This window comes from Lacerta agilis, chromosome 1 (genome assembly GCF_009819535.1).
Source record: "Lacerta agilis isolate rLacAgi1 chromosome 1, rLacAgi1.pri, whole genome shotgun sequence".
Classification (NCBI taxonomy): domain Eukaryota; kingdom Metazoa; phylum Chordata; class Lepidosauria; order Squamata; family Lacertidae; genus Lacerta; species Lacerta agilis.
Window position 1 is genome coordinate 79,907,650 of NC_046312.1, and position 18,906 is coordinate 79,926,555.

At 42.4% G+C, this 18,906-nt stretch overlaps 1 protein-coding gene across 1 annotated transcript; it reads left to right on the forward strand.

The window, feature by feature from the left end:
* Positions 1–2,360: 2,360 nt before the first annotated feature.
* Positions 2,361–18,515, forward strand: LPXN (leupaxin). Its single transcript, XM_033157948.1, has 9 exons — positions 2,361–2,609; positions 6,555–6,727; positions 8,489–8,544; positions 10,281–10,383; positions 11,130–11,297; positions 11,649–11,822; positions 12,733–12,814; positions 15,662–15,810; positions 17,295–18,515. Exons 1-9 carry the CDS (start codon positions 2,597–2,599, stop codon positions 17,559–17,561), a joined length of 1,185 nt encoding a protein of 394 aa, XP_033013839.1. The 5' UTR covers positions 2,361–2,596; the 3' UTR covers positions 17,562–18,515.
* The last annotated feature ends 391 nt before the right edge of the window (positions 18,516–18,906 follow it).

Below are 18,906 nucleotides of genomic sequence, written 5' to 3' on the forward strand. Positions count from 1 at the left end.
ACTTGGCTGTTTTTCTATGTCGTGAAGGCTGAAATTTCAGTTCATTGGAGCACTTACTGTTCCCAACCCTAACCCTGTGGAAAGCCATCTAATTAGACTTTAATTTGATTTTGAGATGTTTTTAGGAGGTAATTTAATTATTGTTTGATTTTATACCAATGTTATGTATCTGATGTTAGCCACCCTAAGCCTGACTTCGGCCGGAGGGCAGGATATAAATAAAAGTTTATTATTATTATTATTATTACTTGTTATTATTCCTTTGTAAGAAAATATGAAATAATGTAAAACCATTTTGGGGGAATCAATGGGGGGGTGACAATAAATTTCCCACACCGGGTACCACCAGACCTTCCTATGCCTCGGGGGGGGGGGACGACAATTTTTTTTTGCCCCCGGGTACCAATTTACATTGCTACGCCCCTGCACTTATATACATGCTAAATTTGGTAGGCCATCTAAACAGTTCCTTGACCATTCCAAAGCACAGTCATTTATTGTATTTGTTGGCAATTAGTGTACCAGAGGACAGCTCCCCACTACCCCACGTTAGATTTGGTGCCAGGGCCTCCAAACACTAGCCCCATAGATCAGATTGATGCCTTCCACACCTTTTGGACTCCAAGTCCCAACAGCCCCAGCCAGCATAGTTGGAGGTTGTGGATGATGGGAGCTTAGCCCAACAACATCTAGAAGGCACCATGTTGGGGAACACTGCCATAACACTTGGGCACATGTAAATGTGCTTCCAGTTCAGCAGTGTTTCCACTGGATCCCATTTTGTCCCTTGCTGTCCCTTGCACCCACTCACTGCCATGCATCTGTGGTGGCAGCTGTGCCACAAGGGATCGAAAGGTCCATCAATTCCATTTCTCTCCATTTCTAATTTCCCTGACCATAAATTTAGTGTTTCACATTTCTGCAGTAATTTCCACATTTTAAAAAATCGGCATTTTAATGCGAATCTGTCCTAGTAAACACACTTTTGCATGCAGTTCTGATTAACGTACACATTTTTGCAAGCAATTTCTCTTAACACAATGCATTTCTGTATGCTCTTTTAACTAATATATGCATTTGTATGCACAGTTTCCCCTTTATAAAATGTATTTTTAAAGCACTGCTGGGTAAGTCTGGATTTTGAAGGAGAACTCTTTCTCATTTAGTTTTGGAAAGTGCAAATTAGGTGAAACTGGCTTGAAGTACAAACTGAATCTAATTTCCTTCTCCATCCCTGGATGTGCCACTGTGTGTCATGTGAACAGCACAATGCATGAGCACATGCAATCCCTACTGGAATGCATAGCTTATACTGGCTGCCTTTCTGCTGCCTTGGTTGGTCAGAAGTCTTTCCCACTGGCAGTGCCTGTGATGCTTTGGGAGAAGGCAGCTAGTTAGCACAGCCAACTAGCACAGACAAGCAGCAGGTCAGCATTACAACCAGTGGAGTGCCAGCTTAGAAGGATATCAAGGCGGGGTTCTGGAGGAGTGGACAGGGGATGCTGTTACACAAACACACACACAGCATTCATTCATTCATTCATTGTAAAGCATTTCTAAATGGCTTGCTACTGTATTGGCCCGGATATAAGCCACACCTGAAAATAAGCTGCACCTTTAAAATTCGGGGGGGGGGAGATGAAAAAAGACAATACCTGAATATAAGCCACTCCCTTAAAATTGGGTTGCAGGCTGAAAATTGCTGCGGTTAGTAGAATTGTAACTCCGAGCCAATTTAAGCCTTTGATCTTGCAAGCCCGCAAAAGTTACCGTACAATTGCTAAAACCGCAAATCGCTATTCAATTGCTACAATTCCACAGGCACTCACACCCATAAATGGCAAATGAACAGTCTCAAGCTCGGCAATAAAACGTTTTTTCTTCCATTTTACCATATGTCTGTTTCAGCAGCGATATCGTAAAAGCCAATTTTTGTAAGTTCATGAATTTAACTTTTCATGGTCGGAATCTGGGGGGAAAAGTGCATCTTAAATTTGGGCCAATATACAAAGATTACATAAAAACAATAAAACGATATCATGAAAACAGAAAAACAGTGCCCACTGCCTTGGGATGGCCATTTCATTCTACCTAAAGGTACAGCCAAGCCCTGCATTTTCCAAAGATGTGGTGGAATATGTCAGGGTATAACCAATGCCTTCTAGTTTTCAGCACCTGTCAAGTATTAACTTATTCTGAGGCCGGTCATTATTCCATTCTGAAGAGATTCATGGGGTATGTTACAATCTGCCTGATGCAACAGGTCACACACCAAATCTACAGGAAAGATCTCACAAAACAGCCACGTCAGATTTGCATAAGCTTGGATTGCTGTCTCTTCCTGTTCAGCTATGTTGAGTACATTTTTGAGCTGCGCAAAATGTGACTCGCAGGGGGGAAAGAACCATTCAGCTTCTAAAGAAAGGAAGTACAGCTAGAGAGAGGAACTGAAAAAGTCTGCACGAATTACGGCCCCGCTCACTCACCATCTTGTTCATTTCCCCTTCAGTTCCAAGACCCAACAAACCTGTCTCTCTGTGTTGGGGATCCTTTCAGCCGTCTTGCAGAGAGAAGACCCTGTATGCAAATATAGGCAATGGATGATTTAGGTAAGTAGTTCTTTTGCATTATAGCAAAACAGCAAGGACTGACATGGTGCAGAAAGCACAAGAAGATTGCACACTGTTTCATCTTCTCTTTAATGGGGGGCAAGGGAACAGGGAGATTTGAAGATGTGAAGAGATCGAACACCGACTGTTGAGATGACACAGTTCCATCTGGCAGAGGCTTTGTGCTTTTAACATTCACAGCTGCAAGGCAGGCAAGAATTCAGCTGGTACAGCTTTTTCCATAACAAGAAAAAAGAAGGTGAAGAAGAAAGAGCTGTAGATGTTGAATTTCTACCTCTCGGACAGCTGCTAAAAGCACAAATACTTTCTTTAGAGAAAAGCACCAGTCTTATTTGGGTCACTGGTGTTCCAGAAGGAAGAGCTCAAGCTAGGACAGAGGAACTTGAATAAATTTGAGGAATGGAGAACCAAAGATCCACACCATACCTTTAAATCCCATTCAAGGCACATTAAAAACCCACGACTTCTCCCAAGAATCCTGGGAACTGTAGTTCATTAAGGGTGCTGGGAATTGTAGCTCTGTGAGGGGAAAACTTTATCCACAGAGATGGAAGAAGTTTGTCCTTGTTAGTTTCCAATATATGGAGTTTACAAAATGTGATACATTAGAAAGATAATGGTTGGTAAGGCAGTAGAAAGAAGAGGAATGGTTAGAGAAACTTGTGGTTGCAAATGACATCTGAACAAATTTATATGGAAAACAGGAGAGAACATTTTTTTTAAAAAAGAAATTATTAGCAGTTTTAAATTCTAGAATATTCTAGATTGTGCTGGATACATGCAGAAAGGATATCTTTCTCTTTCTCTGTGGTCTCACATTTAATTCTATCATCCTTCCCTTCCCTACCTCACTTCCTTTTGTACATCAGAGCTACTGCCACAAATGGGTAATCCTGTGTGTGTGTGTGTGTGTGTGTGTGTGCATACAATAAAAGCCACAAATCAATGTGGTGGGTCAGAGAGATGCATCATAATGTAATGAAGAATAAAACAGAATTAAGCACAACCAATTACAAGTGACTTAATAAACTTGGTTGTTGACCCTTAAAATGGCATAATTACCAAGTTCAGCTCAGCCTGTAATTTGTCTAGGTTTGATTTTCCATCGTAACAATTTTAAATTTCAGTTTGTACTGAAATTGGCCATAATGAAAAATCCGCACGTAAAATTGAGATAATTGAACCATTCAGGCTTCTGCAATAATATATTGCCCGTTGAACTTGTGGAATATGGTTCATGCCTTTAAAAGGTGGCAACTTTTGTCCTTTATTTGACATTCCTTTGTATTATTTGAATCTAACTGGATGTAAGTTTGAGGTCTTTGTTAGGCCACGTGACAACTATCTTTCCTTTCCGCGAGAGGAAGTATCTGAACAACAACCTTGTGGCTCTCACTTTTCTGATTTTGGACACTTCATTTCATGAGAGAGAAAAGCTACCAGATTTTATAACTACATATTTTAAAGGTGTAATTATGTGTCATGTACAAGACACTAAAGGTCAACAGAGGAAGCAGAAATTAGGACAAGGAGAAAGGCTATTGAAAGCTCCTCCCACAGATGAGATAATTGTGCTTCCTGAGAGCAAGGTATGTGGTAGCACCTAGGACAGAAGATGTACTGAATTGGGCTGGGCACCGTATAAATAGGGTGACTTACATAGCCCAAGAGTGTCTGTGAGGCAACTGCTTCCTACAAAGAATCCTGGAAACTATAGTTCATTAAGGATTCTGAAAGTTGTTAGAAGGCCCCCATTCTCCTCTTGGCACCCTCAGCTACAGCTCCCAGGATGCTTTGGGGGGGAAGCCATGAGTTAAAAAGGTATACAGTGGAACCTCTGGTTACAAACACTTCGGGTTACAAACGCTTCGGTTTACAAACTCTGCTAACCTGGAAGTAGTACCTCGAGTTACGAACTTTGCCCCAGGATGAGAACAGAAATCACATGATGACGGCATGGCGGCAGTGGGAGGCTCCATTAGCAAAAGTGTGCCTCAGGTTAAGGACGGTTTCGGGTTAAGAACAGACCTCTGGAACGAATTAAGTTTGTAACCCGAGGTAGCACTGTATAGTGGTACCATGGTTCTCAAACTTACTGGTAATCCGTTCTGGGAGTCCGTTCCAAAACCAAAACGTTCCAAAACCAAGGCGCACTTTCCCATAGAAAGTAATGCAAAATGGATTAACCCATTCCAGACTTTTAAAAACAACCTCTAAAACAGCAATTTAACATGAATTTTACTATCTAACAAGACCATTGATGCATAAAACAATGTACTGCAGCCACACAATCAATCAATCAATCAGTAGCTGAACTGGGTACCACACAGTCACAAAAACAAACAAAAAAGCCACAAAAACAAAAATGCAAAATAAATAGCAAAACCAGACAGACCTCAGCGTAACACTCAAAACAGAAGTGTGGCACTCAAATCGGGAACGTAACACTCAAAACGGAGCCCATTCGGCTTCCGAAAAAAGTTCGCAAATTGGAACACTTACTTCTGGGTTTGCAGTGTTTGGGTTCCAAGTTGTTTGAGTACCAAGGCGTTTGAGAACCAAGATACCACTGCACCAATGCTTTAAATGTATGGTGTGGATGTTGCCATATTTAACATAAAATACCATATTAAAACATTTGTCTAAATTGTCCCCACGGAGCATGTGTAGCATCTAGCTCTCAGCTCTTGGCCTTCAGGGTGGAATTTTAAAAAATCTAAAGAAATATACATGCTGACCCTGAGGTTAGAAGAGATTTGCGACAAGAGACCTCTTTGCCAAAAGGTCCAAAATAAGCAGACTGCCTTTTATACCCTAAGATGTTTAGGGGCAAATAAGCAGCTGGTGCATATGATCCCATCAAAGTCAAGCCATTTTGCCATTTATTCCAACTGTGCAAGTGTTTCTGTCTTCCTCCATGAATTAGATTTTTAAATGTTTAACTGTTGGGCTTGGTTGCACCTCTTATATAGCCTTGGATGAGCAAGCTGGTTGAGAGGTGGTACTAGAGAGAAATCTAGACAAAGATTTGTGTGGCTGTGTTGTTCATGTTCATACTCAGGAAATACTGTATTTCACATTTATAATCCAGAGAGAAAGAGAGAGAGAGAGAGAAAGAGAGAGAGAGAGAGAGAAATTAAGTTTTCCATTCCTTAATCATGCTCCCTGTCATGGACATTGTGCTAGACTGGTCATGTTGTGTGGATGCCTGATTATCATCTTCCAAAGCAACTACTCTATTCCGAACTTAAAAATGGAAAGCATAATGCTGGTGGTCAGTTTAAAGACTGTCTCAAGGCAAATCTAAAAAAATGTAGTATAAACACCAACAATTGAGAAACACTTGTCTGCGAGCGCTCCAACTGGAGAACAGCCTTTACCAAAGGTGTCATAGGCTTTGAAGACACTCAAACTCAGGACACAAGGGAGAAACATGCTAAGAGGAAGGCACGCTTGGCAAAACCACACCATGATCAACTCCCACCCAGAAACCAATGTCCCCACTGTGGAAGGATGTGTGGATCCAGAATTGACCTGTACTTACGGACTCAATGTTAAAACCGTGTTTATGGAAGACAATCTTACTCGGCTACGAGTGATCGCCAAATAATAATAAGAAGAAGAAGAATCAAGGAATGAAGAAACATCTCTAACTTGCTTCCTCCTTCTGCAGGGTCTATATTATCCCCACCCCTACCCCAATAATGGTAGACGTTTGCAAAGAACCTCCCTTCTGCCCTTGTTTGCTCCAGCATAACCCATAAAATTGACAGGTAGATTGCTAGTTATTGATAGATGTAGGTGCCTATTATTGCCAAAGCACTCAGAATCAGATGGAAGGTGCCAATGGGCATGATAGGGGCAGGAAGAGAAGATGAACAGTGGGAATGACAAAATTTAAACTATAAATTTTGTTTTGTTCAGATGCTTTGTTGGCAGAACTGGAACAAACCTCAGCAAGTTTAACTGTGAGTGATCCAGTAACCCCAAAGGGCTACTTCCTTCTGGAACGTGACAACAAGGAGAAACCAGCGGCAACAGCAGCAGAGACCAGTGTCATCCAGAAGAAGAATCCAGTTGCCCCAGAAGCCAAGAAGGTATTCTCCTTAAACTGTTTACCTCCTTAGCAAGTTGCAGGTTAATTCAGCTTTTCAAGGGTGACTACACTTTTGGGGGCTGAGGGAGACACTCCCTGCTTCCAAGCCCTCCAGGTGCCAAATGCCAGTGACAGGCATAGCCACACCACAACAGACATGTACACCACACACACCCCAGAGCACACACAGTCAGCAACACACTCAGAAACACCCAGATCCAGATGCATGCACACACCTACACACATAGATGTGTGCAAAGGATGCAGATTGCTCCTCGCTCACCAGATTGCTCCTCTGGTCAGCAGGGTGAGGGAGCAATCTCCGTCCTGATCCTGGCACTGGGATGGGTGGAGAGGTTTCAGTTTCTCTGCTCATCCCAGGGCCAGGGTGAGGATGCAGATTCTCTTTCACTCTGCTTACCAGATAATTGATCTGGTTGTGGTGAGTGGAGGAGAGCGAGTGATCTGTATCCCAGTCCCCAGTCTTGCATGAGTCATCTGGGAAGGGCTTCCCAAACACTGCAGAAATGACGCTTCAAGAGGAGCATCAGAGAATCAGTTCAGCAGTCTTGGGGACACACACACACACAGAGAGAGAGAGAGAGAGAGAGAGAGAGAGAGAGAGAGAGAGAGATTAACAGGCTGAGTATGGCTTGCAGGTCACAGGGGAACGACATGACAGCTTGTGTCCCCAGCAGACAATCCACTCCAGTTCTTGGCTTAATCCACCACATTGCTGCCATGTTTCACCTAGTCCAGAGTTTGAGTAAAAGCACTTTGTCATATATATGCTGGTGGGGGGGTCACAAAATGTGGCTAAACCATAAAAAGTCCATTAGGTTGCAAAACACAGACGAAAGACCTGCCTGACAACCTCAGAAAACTGAACCCCTTTCAGCAAATCAACTACATTTGTAGAGTCAAAGTCAAAGTTTATTTCTTGTTGCAACCATCCTGGTCATTTCAGCCAAAAAGGAAATGAAACTATACATATCTATACATTGGCAGAGTCATAAAGCTACACACATGGTTTGCATATATTATATAAGTCCCCAAGTTTCAACTCTGGTTAGAGCAGGGGTAGGGAACCTATGGCCTTCCCTTCCAGATGTTTTTGGATGACAACTCCATCACCCCTGACCATGGGCCATGCTGGCTTGGGCTGTTGGGAGTTGGTGTCTAACAACATCAGGAAGGCTGCAGTTTCCACACCCTGGGGTTTAAGGACCATAGGTAGCAGCCTGGGAAAGACCTCTGCCCCTGGTTCTGGAGACCTGCTCACTCAGCTATAGTGGACTTGAGAAGCCTTTGGCTTGATTCAGTTTACAGCAGCTCCCTAAACTGCATATATCTTTCACACATGAGACTTCCCAATCTGGAGACTGTTGCATAGCATGGCTGTCCCGATCCTATGCTGTAATGATCCAGTTGTCTGCTTTTCTTTCCTGTGTGTTTTGAATATAATTGAATACTTTGCAGCAGTAACAGGAGATAAGGGCAGTCAATAGGTAGGGGAGAAAATATATTTGAGATCTGCTCCAAAGTCTTCTCAAATAGGAGCTGGCTTCACACTGGGAGATGGCAACTTAACTATAAAGCAGCTCAAGAGAAACAGAGGAGAATAACAATTTCTGGTGGTTCTTTGCTTTTCAGAACTGTTTGATACAGGATAACAGTCAATATTAGAGAGGAGCATATGATTGGGTGGATTTGAGGGGGGACAGTGTCCTTTTTGTATACCTTCTCTTGTGTATATTCCCAGGTGCTACCAGCACACGATGTTCAACGCTGTGAAGAAGATGCAGACCATATTTACAGGTAAATGAACACTGAATCAGGAAGGCAGGTTACAAGTCTCACTTGTGCTGCATATTTTTTTGAGGGAAGTCTTCCACAGATAATGGGTCAAAACTGTATGGCATGTAAACTTTTGCTCTCTTAATGCTTAGTTAGCATTGCATCAAAGGCTACCATAAATGGCCACTGGTAAATGGCAAGCTTGTCTCCATTCATATGCATACATATGCATCTATACCATACCACAACCCCAAAAGTAAGTTTTATAACACAAAAATAACTGTTGAATGGCTGCAAGGAGCTTGCTTCCCCACTATCTGCCAGAAAGAACAATCTTTCTGTCGGTTGCCCTGGGGCTGCGAGCTGAAGGAAAGCACACTTTGGCTCCACCCATTGTGTTGGGTCTGAGCAGAGACTTGTACATCTCATATACTTTCTTAACACTAAAAGGGGGAACCAAACAGAGAGGCCTGTCTGTTTGTATAGTTCTTTTAACATTCTTATTCCAGAGCTTTAAATGTCCCAATCGGTGATATCAACTTTTCTGAAACTCTTGAACGTTAATAAGGACAGGTTGATTTATTTAAGCATAGCATGATTATTTTTCAGAAAGGGGAAACCGTGCCAGCATCTTAAGCAGAAGGAACATTCTTTCGCACTACTCATATGCCTGATTTTACATGCATTGTGCATCAGGGGTACCTGGGCTGGAAATTATCCCCATTTCCAAGAACCCTCATGCAATTCACAAAGTATAAGTTTTGGACTCCAAAGAAGGTGAAAATTCCTCTTGGGGAAAAACAACTCAGCTTATTAGCTATAATTCATATATAATCTTGTCTGTATTTAACTAGATAATGGTATCAGGCTGGTCAAGGGTATGAAGCATGGGCAATGGCCAGGGATGAAGAGAGTTGTAGTTCAACAACAAGAGGCTACCATGTTGGCTACCCCCCTGCTTTAGATGTATGAATTTAGTGAAGAAGGTGAGGGATAAGATTAGATTTGTTGCAACTTGACCTTCTTTCTTATGGTTGGGTGTATATAGGGGTGGGGAGAGATGAATCATGCTATACGTGGTCTGTGTGATTTATGCCAAGGTGGACTGAGACGCCCCCATCCCCACTGCCAGCATGCCTTGAGAAATGGAGGGAAGCAGTGGGAGGGCAGATGCTGCTGCCATATGGCTTTCCTGAATCAGATACTGTACATGGAATCGATGCACCAATTGCAGGATGAGGATGTGGGAGAGTTTTTCTTTAAAAGGATCTCAGGCACATTGTAGCAGAAGTGAGTAGCTTCCTGGTATGTGGGTCACTGGTAGTGGTGGGGAGGTCAGTGTGGTGCAAATGCACTGGCAGACCCAGTTTAGTGCTCCTGCTGGTGCATTTGCAATGTGCCAACCTTCCTGTCCTTCCACATCTCCTGGTAAGTAATGATGACCAACCATAGCTGTCAACTTTCCCCCTTTTTTAAGGGAATTTTTCTTATTCCGAATAGGATTCCTCGCAACAAAAGAGAAAAGTTGACAGCTATGTGACCCACCTGCTAGGAAGCTAGTGTAGTGACTCCACCCCACCCAGTGATCCATTTCTGCCTTCTAAGTTTTAGAGGCTGGTAGCAGTTAAGGAGTAGCCGGGAATGGGGCCTATGTGTGAACATGCATGGTGGGCAAAGGGAGCATGGTTCGTTTTAGAATTTTAAGAATGTCCTTCCTCTTTTCCTTCAGTCATAAATTTGGCTTCCCCCCCCTCTAGCAAAGTGCAAACTCCACAGCCAGTGCTCTATTCGTCTTCATTCACCACACCTGCTCAACAGTTGGATGAACTTTTGGCTTGCTTGGGAACAATCCAGGACAAGGTGAGTCACAGACCCGGCTGACCCTTTGCAGGAGAAACAACAGCAGTTTCTGGGAAATGATAGTGAAGCACCAAGATTGTCATAGCTGTCAACTTCCCCCCCTTTTTTATGGGAAATTCCCTTATTCCGAATAGGATTCCTCGCAAGAAAAGGGAAAAGTTGACAGCTATGAAGATTGTTCCTAAGGAATGCTAAATGTTTTTTTTTGTGGTTATTGTATTAGCCATAGCAAATTAAGAGCAGAAGTTACATTCCCATCTCCAGCATAGGCAGAAGAAAAACTAAGGCAGAAGACAGGGTGCAATAAAAATTAACAGAAGGTGTCGGTTGTGCACAGAGAGGGAACACTTCTGTGGGAGAAGACAGAAAAGTTTCATGCATGGTGATCCAGGAAAAGCTTTGTAGAATAAGTGAGATTTAGGAGTTTTAAGTGGAGAGAGGGAGGAAACTTGAGTAATACAGAAGATGAGAGTATTTTTTATGTATAGGGAAGAAGATTTGTGGCACTGTTAAAGTTTGGCTGTTATGTATTATTTGCTTGTTTTACTGTGCTTGATGTGTTATCACTTTATTTCCCCCCCATTGTTAACCACTTTTGAGTTATTGATAAGAAAAGTGGAGGGTTGTCTTTTTAAAACAAAATAAATAAATAAATAAATAAATAAATAAATAGATAAATAGATAAATAAATAAATAGAAATAAATGAATGAAAAAGTGAAAGCCCAAATCATTTGCTTTTCTGCAGATCTCAGATGGGAAGGAAGGTTCTGAGAAGTCATCACCAGCCAAACCGAATACCATTGACAACCTAGACAGCATGTTGCAGGGCCTGACACATGATATGCAGGACCTTGGTGTTGCCACTGTGGCCAAGGGCAACTGTGCTTCCTGCCACAAACTCATCGTTGGAAAGGTAGGAGAGGGAGAGAGACAGAGAGAGAATCGACCTCTCCGGTAGTTTTCAGCCCTACTGGGTTAGAGGTTTGTTATGAACAACTAATGGTTTGTCACATATCTGCTTTGTGAAGTGTTTGGTTTGCCTCAGATAGAAAGAAGGGATTTCTTCTCCTGCAGATTAGCCATTTAATGTCTGCCACATATTGCTGAGGGTCCTGCACTCTCAACCCAAAGTGGTTGTGTGGTGCACTGAGCAATGTGGGGCTTGTCGATTAGAAACATGGCCCCATGACAAACGTCTGAGAGACATCCTGTTGGAAAGGGACGTGTGCCTCTAAACTTTCCTCTTGGGTTTGCTGGTTTCTAGGTTATTACAGCGCTGGGAAAGACGTGGCACCCTGAACACTTCACCTGTGCCCATTGTGGAAAGGAAGTGAGCTCTATCCCCTTCTATGAGCGGGACGGCAAGGCCTACTGCCCCGAAGACTACCACGACCTCTTCTCTCCTCACTGCGCTTACTGTGCTGCACCAATCAAGGAGGTATGTCATGTTAGCCTCACCTTCTGGCTGCTATTGCTCCCTTTGATTTGACTCGATTATTGACTTTCTGTATCACTTAATGTATTAAAGAATATCTCTAAGCAGTGTACAAAAAACTGAAGCAACAACAGACAACTCAAACAAAATATTGCAAAAATACAGAGTTACAGTACATATAAAAAATTTACATCAATACACACACCACACACACACACACACACCCTCTCAGCCTCTGGGTCCTCACCCAGGGTCCAAACAAACTCTTGGCCCACCTACAAAAGTCTCACATCAAGAAGAGTTCCTGGAAACAGCAGACATCACCCTAGTCTCTCACTCTAGACTTGTTTCTTTGGGCAGGCCCAAGGTGGATGGTACTTCCTCGGGCTGTGTCCCACTCAGCTGCACTCTCCGCACCCAGTTGCGGGTGCAGCAGGTTTGTTGAGTTGCCAGGGGGTGATTTCTTTCATCAATGAAGAACATACAAATAGGGACTTAATGATCAAGTGAACAGGTTTCAGGGAGTTGTAGAGTTCTATACCACCCAATGACACCCCGCCCAAGGTAGGTGGAGTGGGGTTATTGTTTTCGTTTGCTAGTATGCTATGAATTTTTGTGTTTTAATACTGTAAACTGTAATACTGTGAATCCTCAGATGAAGAACTGTATGGAAATTTTAATAGTAGTAGTAGTAGTAGTAGTATAGTGGGCCCTCCACTCACATCTCTTTCTTCACCCTCTCTCTCCTCCTCCAGCTGCTTTGAGAGAAGGTTCTGATTCAGATCAAGAGCAAGTTGAGAGTTTATCCAATCTTTGCCTTACTCTCCCTGCCTCCACCTTCTTTTGCCCTTTTAACCATCAGGGCTTCCCAGTGTTGAAATCCCATGACCCTTTCTTCTCCTTTTCTTTGCAGAAAATCCTCACAGCCATGGATCGCACCTGGCACCCAGAGCATTTCTTCTGCGCTCACTGTGGGAAAGTGTTTGGCAATGATGGTGCGTCTTCTTCATCTCCCTCAGCCCCTGACACTTCCCTCAGCTATTCCACGCTTGCTTGCGCAGTAGGAATCCATACAATTTTTGCGCTTTCAGTCTTCTCTTGCTGCTCCCTGCCATTTGAAACCTCCCTTTCCCACCCCACCTTCTCTTTTAGTCAGACTAAAATCTGCTAAATCACAGATTGTTTTCTGCAAAATCCTAACTACTCTTCACTAGGGAGCAATTCTTGTTGAGCTCAGTGGGACTTGCTTCTGAGTAAACATGCTTAGGATTGCATTGTGTAGCATTTTGGTATAAGGGAGGCCGGAGTACTCTTTCCACAGAGCTGCCAAGTCGATTCTAAGACATCCTGCAGCTGCCTGTCACACCAATGCATACATTCAAAAGTATGTTATATTTGGGGAAATTGCTTGGAAGACTGTGTTTGTTTGAGAGAATTGTATTAAAAATGTGTATATTGGAAGAAGTGCACACTAAAATATTGATGAAATTCACTTAAGGTGGGAAACACAGAAATCAAAATTGGCAGATTTGTTTGTTCCTACTCTAAAGCATTTTCAGTCACATTGATCTCACTGTCCCACTGAAACCAATGAGGCAAGTTAAGTGCTTAATTTTGATTGAATCATGCCCCTGGTGTTTAGTATAAGTACTAAAGCCTCCTGGTGTCACCCCGGAAGCCTGGCTAAAAGGAGAAGCAACTCAGTCACCTCTTCAGGGGCGTTAAACTAATAGGTTGAGATGACCAGAAAGTTTGTGGCATTATTATAACTCTTTCAAAAAGACCTGAAGCTGTAAAAACACTGTGTTGGTTCAAGACATGGGCATGCTTAGAGAAGACAATTGAAATCAGTGGGACAAATGAGTCAAGAGGAAGTCTGGATCCAATGCAGTACATAGAGGTCACTCATAATGTGCTCAACTTGACCTAATATAAGAACCAGCCAGGATTCATGAGTGACAACTTGTTTGCTAAGGCATTCATCACTCTTTCTAAGTTGTGATCTATAAGAGACTGTTTTGGGAATTCTATAGTGAGATTCCTCAAAGCTTCTCCATTTGGACTCAGAGTCACTATGGTGTCAGCATTCTACCAAAGGACTCCAGCATCACAGTTCTCATTGAAAGCTTGTGTCTGTGTCCTAGGAGGAAGTCATTGCATTGTGAGTGTGCCTATGATGTGTTTTAATTTGTTTGCTACCTGGCTGGCATGTCACAGGGACTTATTATTTCCTTCTCTGTGAACAACCATCAGAAAAGCGTAAACACACTTGTGCTCACTGTGGGACTTTTGATCACAGACTGGCTCTGATGTGCTCCCATGAGCCCAGCTCCAGTAATTGGCCCCCCAGTGGATTACTGAGCACATAGTGGTGAGCTCAAGTCCCCAGACTGCTAATTATAACTAGAGCACAGAAAGTTTTGTGGGTGAATTTAGAGTCTGACTCGTCCCTGAACTCTGTGGATTGGTTCCTTTTGCCAGCTCACGGCAACCATTCTTTGCCATTGGAGTGACTTTGCCTGAAAACACCCCAGTGTTATTGCTTCACGCTATTAGAAGCAACTTTGAGAAATGTGCTAGCCTTGCAACAGTTTCTTAATCCTTGGTGTGACGATGGCTCAGCTTCCGTTGCGTGCTTTGAGCAATTGTGGATTGCTGAGCTGTAAGCATTTTAGGGGAACTGTCACTGCAAGAGTTTAGCAAAGCACTGTGTGTTGCGACTGGCCTATGACTGTACCAGATTATTCTTAGAATCAGTATGGATTAGTGCAGTTTAGCTGGCCAGTAGCACGAACAGCCCGATCTGCTTGGACGAGTTGTTGCATTTTGTTTTTAGGGAGGAAAAGAGCAGCCTGCCTAGAACCTGAGTACTCTAATTAACCTGCTTTAGTTGCGAAAAATATATTTGAGCCCAGGTGGACCGCTTAGAGTTTTCTGCTGAAATGTGGAGTGGTCTATTAAGTAAATAAACAATATGTTCCCAAGACCAACCATGAACCAGGCAGATCAGCTGAAGGAATCTCAATCACAAGGACCTGTTGAGTACTTAATGTTTCCAAGGGAGGCACCCCAGGCAGTAAAACACCCAAGGTAAACTAGACATTGCTTACTGGGCCCATGCAGAAAAACCATTCGGCAGAAACTGATCACATTCAGCCTTTTGATGTTGATTTGACTGGAAGGTAGTGGGTCAAAATCCCAACAAAGGCAAGAATAAGATCATGGGCGGAATTCAAGTAACAGACCCATTTGTGGAAGGGCTTCCACTTGCGCAGTGGGGCTTCTCCTTCTCTCCCACCCCCAGCCCCCTGAAATTGGCTTGGGGAACCCCCAGAACAGCACCACAGGGGGAAAGATTATTCCATATGATAAGGTGATATACTTACACAGATGGATTGTTTGTAATAGTGTGACACTGAGTTCTTCCCCTTGGCTCAACATTGTACTCTTCATGTGAAAGGGAGACACCTACAAGGGTGATTCTGACTGTTGAGAAGACAGGCAGAGAAAGGCTGAGGGGATCAAAGAGCAACTGACCACCTTTTGGCAGTGGAGGAGCAAAGGTTGTTTTTTCTAAGGGTTATGAGAAAGGACACTTATCTGCTAATTAGAGAGGAGAAAATCATAGATAAGCATTGGTTGGGTGATGTCAAATCTTCACTGGTGGGATGGGAGACCCCCCAGAACAACAAGTGGGAAGGGGAAGAGAGAGAGGAGGTCATTCCATTGAACAAGCAGATATGATTGTGATGATGGAATAATCTTATTGCTACATTGAATACAAACCATGGTATGCTGCTCCTCTTCTCTAAAAGCTCTATCTCCCCATACTTACTCTACAGGTTTCCAAGAGAAGGATGGGAAGCCATATTGCCAAAAGGATTTCATGGCCCTTTTTTCTTCCAAGTGCAAAGGCTGTGACAAGCCTGTGATGAATCAGTATCTGTCAGCACTGAATGCTGTCTGGCACTCTGAGTGCTTTGTGTGTGGGGTAAGTAAATGCAGAATAGCCTGCTCCAGTTAGAGGTCATTCTGGGTTGCTGGGCGAAAAACTTATATACGCCACGCAACTTGTATTGAGGAGGTAACTAACAGAACCAAGAATTATGAAGTCCAGACAGAGTTCAGATAGGATTTAGATGCAATCCTGCACGCAGTTAGGTTGCTTAAATCCCCAAAACTTGATTCATTCGTTTGTTTGAAAAATTGTATATTGCTCCTCACTGAATTTGATTCCAGGGCAGGTAACAAAATTAAAATATCAATAAAACAATAAATCCCCATAACAAAAACAAATCAGCAATGACTTTAATGTGTTTAAAGAGTCGGTGTGCAGGACGAAAGCCCTTTCCCAAATAGAAAACCGTCAAAGCTCTTTGAACCGCAAAGTTCAGGTTTTATTCTTCAGGAAATTTTTATTAAAATTTTCTTAATAAGATTTTATTAAGATTAAGACAGTGAAATTAAAACTACAGAAAATACAAATCAAATAAGTAAAAGACAGAGTTCTCTCTTAAAAGTAATTCTTGGCCCTTACCACACACAGAGGACAGTAGCTTATTCCAACTCTCACCTGGAATATTTCCTTTCTCCTCCTATACTCTCACCCTGGGAGACCAACATTTCCTGTCTCTCATCCAGGGTCCTCCATCAACCCATATATCACTCCCATGAGTATACAATCTCTGGACCTTAATAAAGGTCCTACACATAGGACTCTAAAGAGAGAAGAAAAAGAAGAAAAACAAAGGAGAAACAGAAAGAAAAGAAAAAGAGAGAAGAGTAAAATAAAAAAACAAAAGAAACAGAAAAACATTCTAAAACAAAAGCAAAGTTCAGATTTTAAAAACCAAATCGTGAAAACAAAACCATGATTTGCAGAATTTAAATACTAGTTGTATACTGTACCACACACACACACACACACACACACCTCCTGAACAGCCAGATTCCTAAGCATCCTTCAAGTGATTCCTGGTCCATGCCTCATGTGAAGGCTTCTTCAGTGCAGGCATCTGTGAATGTCCATAAGTGGGGCCACCACTAGACTCCATTGCTAAGAGCAGGGCCTGCAGTGCACACCCACTCCCTACTTATCACAATTCATATATGAAGGGGGATCTGGTTTCAGATCAAAAGGAAACAGAACGTTTCTATTTTAAAACTCAAAATTTCATTTTTCAAAAATAATAATAAAGGAACAAGAGCAGAATAATTTTTGAGATGGGGAAACTGCAAATGCTGACAAATGTGGACTCTATAAAGCACTAAATATGAACTACAAAGCTGAAATTTTGATTTAAAGCAAGAACCAAAACTCAAATGTGAAGAACTTATTTCAAAACAGTAGCTGACTGGTGATGGTCATGATAACTCTATCCAGACTCTGTACGGTATGCTGACTGGCTTGTTCTTATGTAAATCCTGGAAATAGTTATTTTCTGATGCCCTAACACAGGCTTCCTCTGCTTTCAGGACTGTTTTTGCAGCTTTCAAGATGGTTCCTTCTTTGAATTAAATGGACGTCCCTATTGTGAGCTTCACTACCACCATCACCAGGGAACAGTGTGTTTTGGTTGTGGGAAGCCCATTGTTGGGCGCTGTGTCAGTGCCATGGGGCACAAGTTCCACCCGGAGCACTTTGTCTGTGCCTTTTGCCTCACCCAGTTGCACAATGGCATCTTCCAGGAGCAGAATGGCAAGACCTACTGCCACGCCTGCTTTAACAAACTCTTTGTCTGACAGGGAGCATATTTCTTCTCTCAGGTCTTTGCATGAGAAACGGGCAAGGGGGAAAACGATTTTGAAGGGACAAAGGCTGCAATCCTGTGCCCACTTACTTGAGAGGGAGTTCCACTGAACATAATAGGACTTACTTCTGGGTAAAGAAGCATAGGATTAAGCTGTAAGATATGCAGTGATGGAAATATACCGTACTTCTGCAGCAATATCCATCAAGTCACCTAACAGCTTCAACACACCCAGATCCTCAACTGCGAGGCAATCACTCTACTCCATTGCGTTTAAAACAACTTTGGCCAGCTTACAGTAGTTTACCAGAAACAGTAGCCTCTAAGTAATATTGGCTCTTCATCCCATATCCTTTCCTGCTGGCAATAGCAAGTATTTTATTTACTCATTGAAATAAATATCCATCTACACAAAACATATTCTACTGAAATGTGTTATTTACAGTCCAATCCTATGCTTGCCTATTCAGAAGTAAGTTCCACTTGGATTTACTCCAAGGTAAATATGTATATGTTTGTACCCAGGCAAACCAATCCTATTCACTAATTGTGTCAGATAAGGGAGATACACACTAGAGGGGAGCAACAACCATACCCTCCTTCCAAAGCCCACGGATCAGGGACTATGCCAGCAACAATGCCCACATGCCACCCAAAGAGGTGTGATGCTGGTGAATATCATATATTTGTGCATTACACATTTGCACTTTTGATTGGCAGGAGTAACATGTACAGGCAAACTTGGTTGCCCCCATTTTGCTAACCTGCTGAATCTCACACATGTGTACAAGCTCTCTTTTGCCAATTCATTAGAGTAGCTTTCTATCCTAGAATACTCCCCCTGTTTTTCAAGGACACTGTGCTGGATGCCTAGATATTTTCAACATGTTGTTTGTAACTGAATAGGTAGCATGCGCTCTAAAATAAACATCACTTTTCTATTGGTTACATGAGTGCTTCTTTGCATTGCAGGACTCTCCTTGGTACAGTTTAGTTCTTGTGTGTATCACATAGGGATCATGGTTGCTTCAAGTGAGGATTTGAATAAGGGATGGGGGGATTTATTTCAGTTCATATTTGAAATTGAAGCTACCTAATTCACACTTTGTGAATTGCTATGCAAACTTAAACCTAGTCATCCTTTAGAATTCATGCTTCACTGAATATTGCAACGCAGTTCTCCAGCCAAGGAATGTGTATAAAAATACAGCATACAGAAAATGCATTATATTAGGCAAAATTGCTTGCAAAATGTTTATATTAGAAGAAATTCACACTAAAATGGTGATGAATTTTCATAAAGACTTTTTTTCAAAAAAATTCAGATGATGTGGAAA

Bases quoted from the DNA above. Each gene is read 5' to 3' on its own strand.
- LPXN (XM_033157948.1), top strand. The intron at 6,728-8,488 runs GTATTCTCCTTA...GTATATTCCCAG, and splicing joins TTGCCCCAGAAGCCAAGAAG to GTGCTACCAGCACACGATGT. The intron at 8,545-10,280 runs GTAAATGAACAC...CCCCCCCTCTAG, and splicing joins GATGCAGACCATATTTACAG to CAAAGTGCAAACTCCACAGC.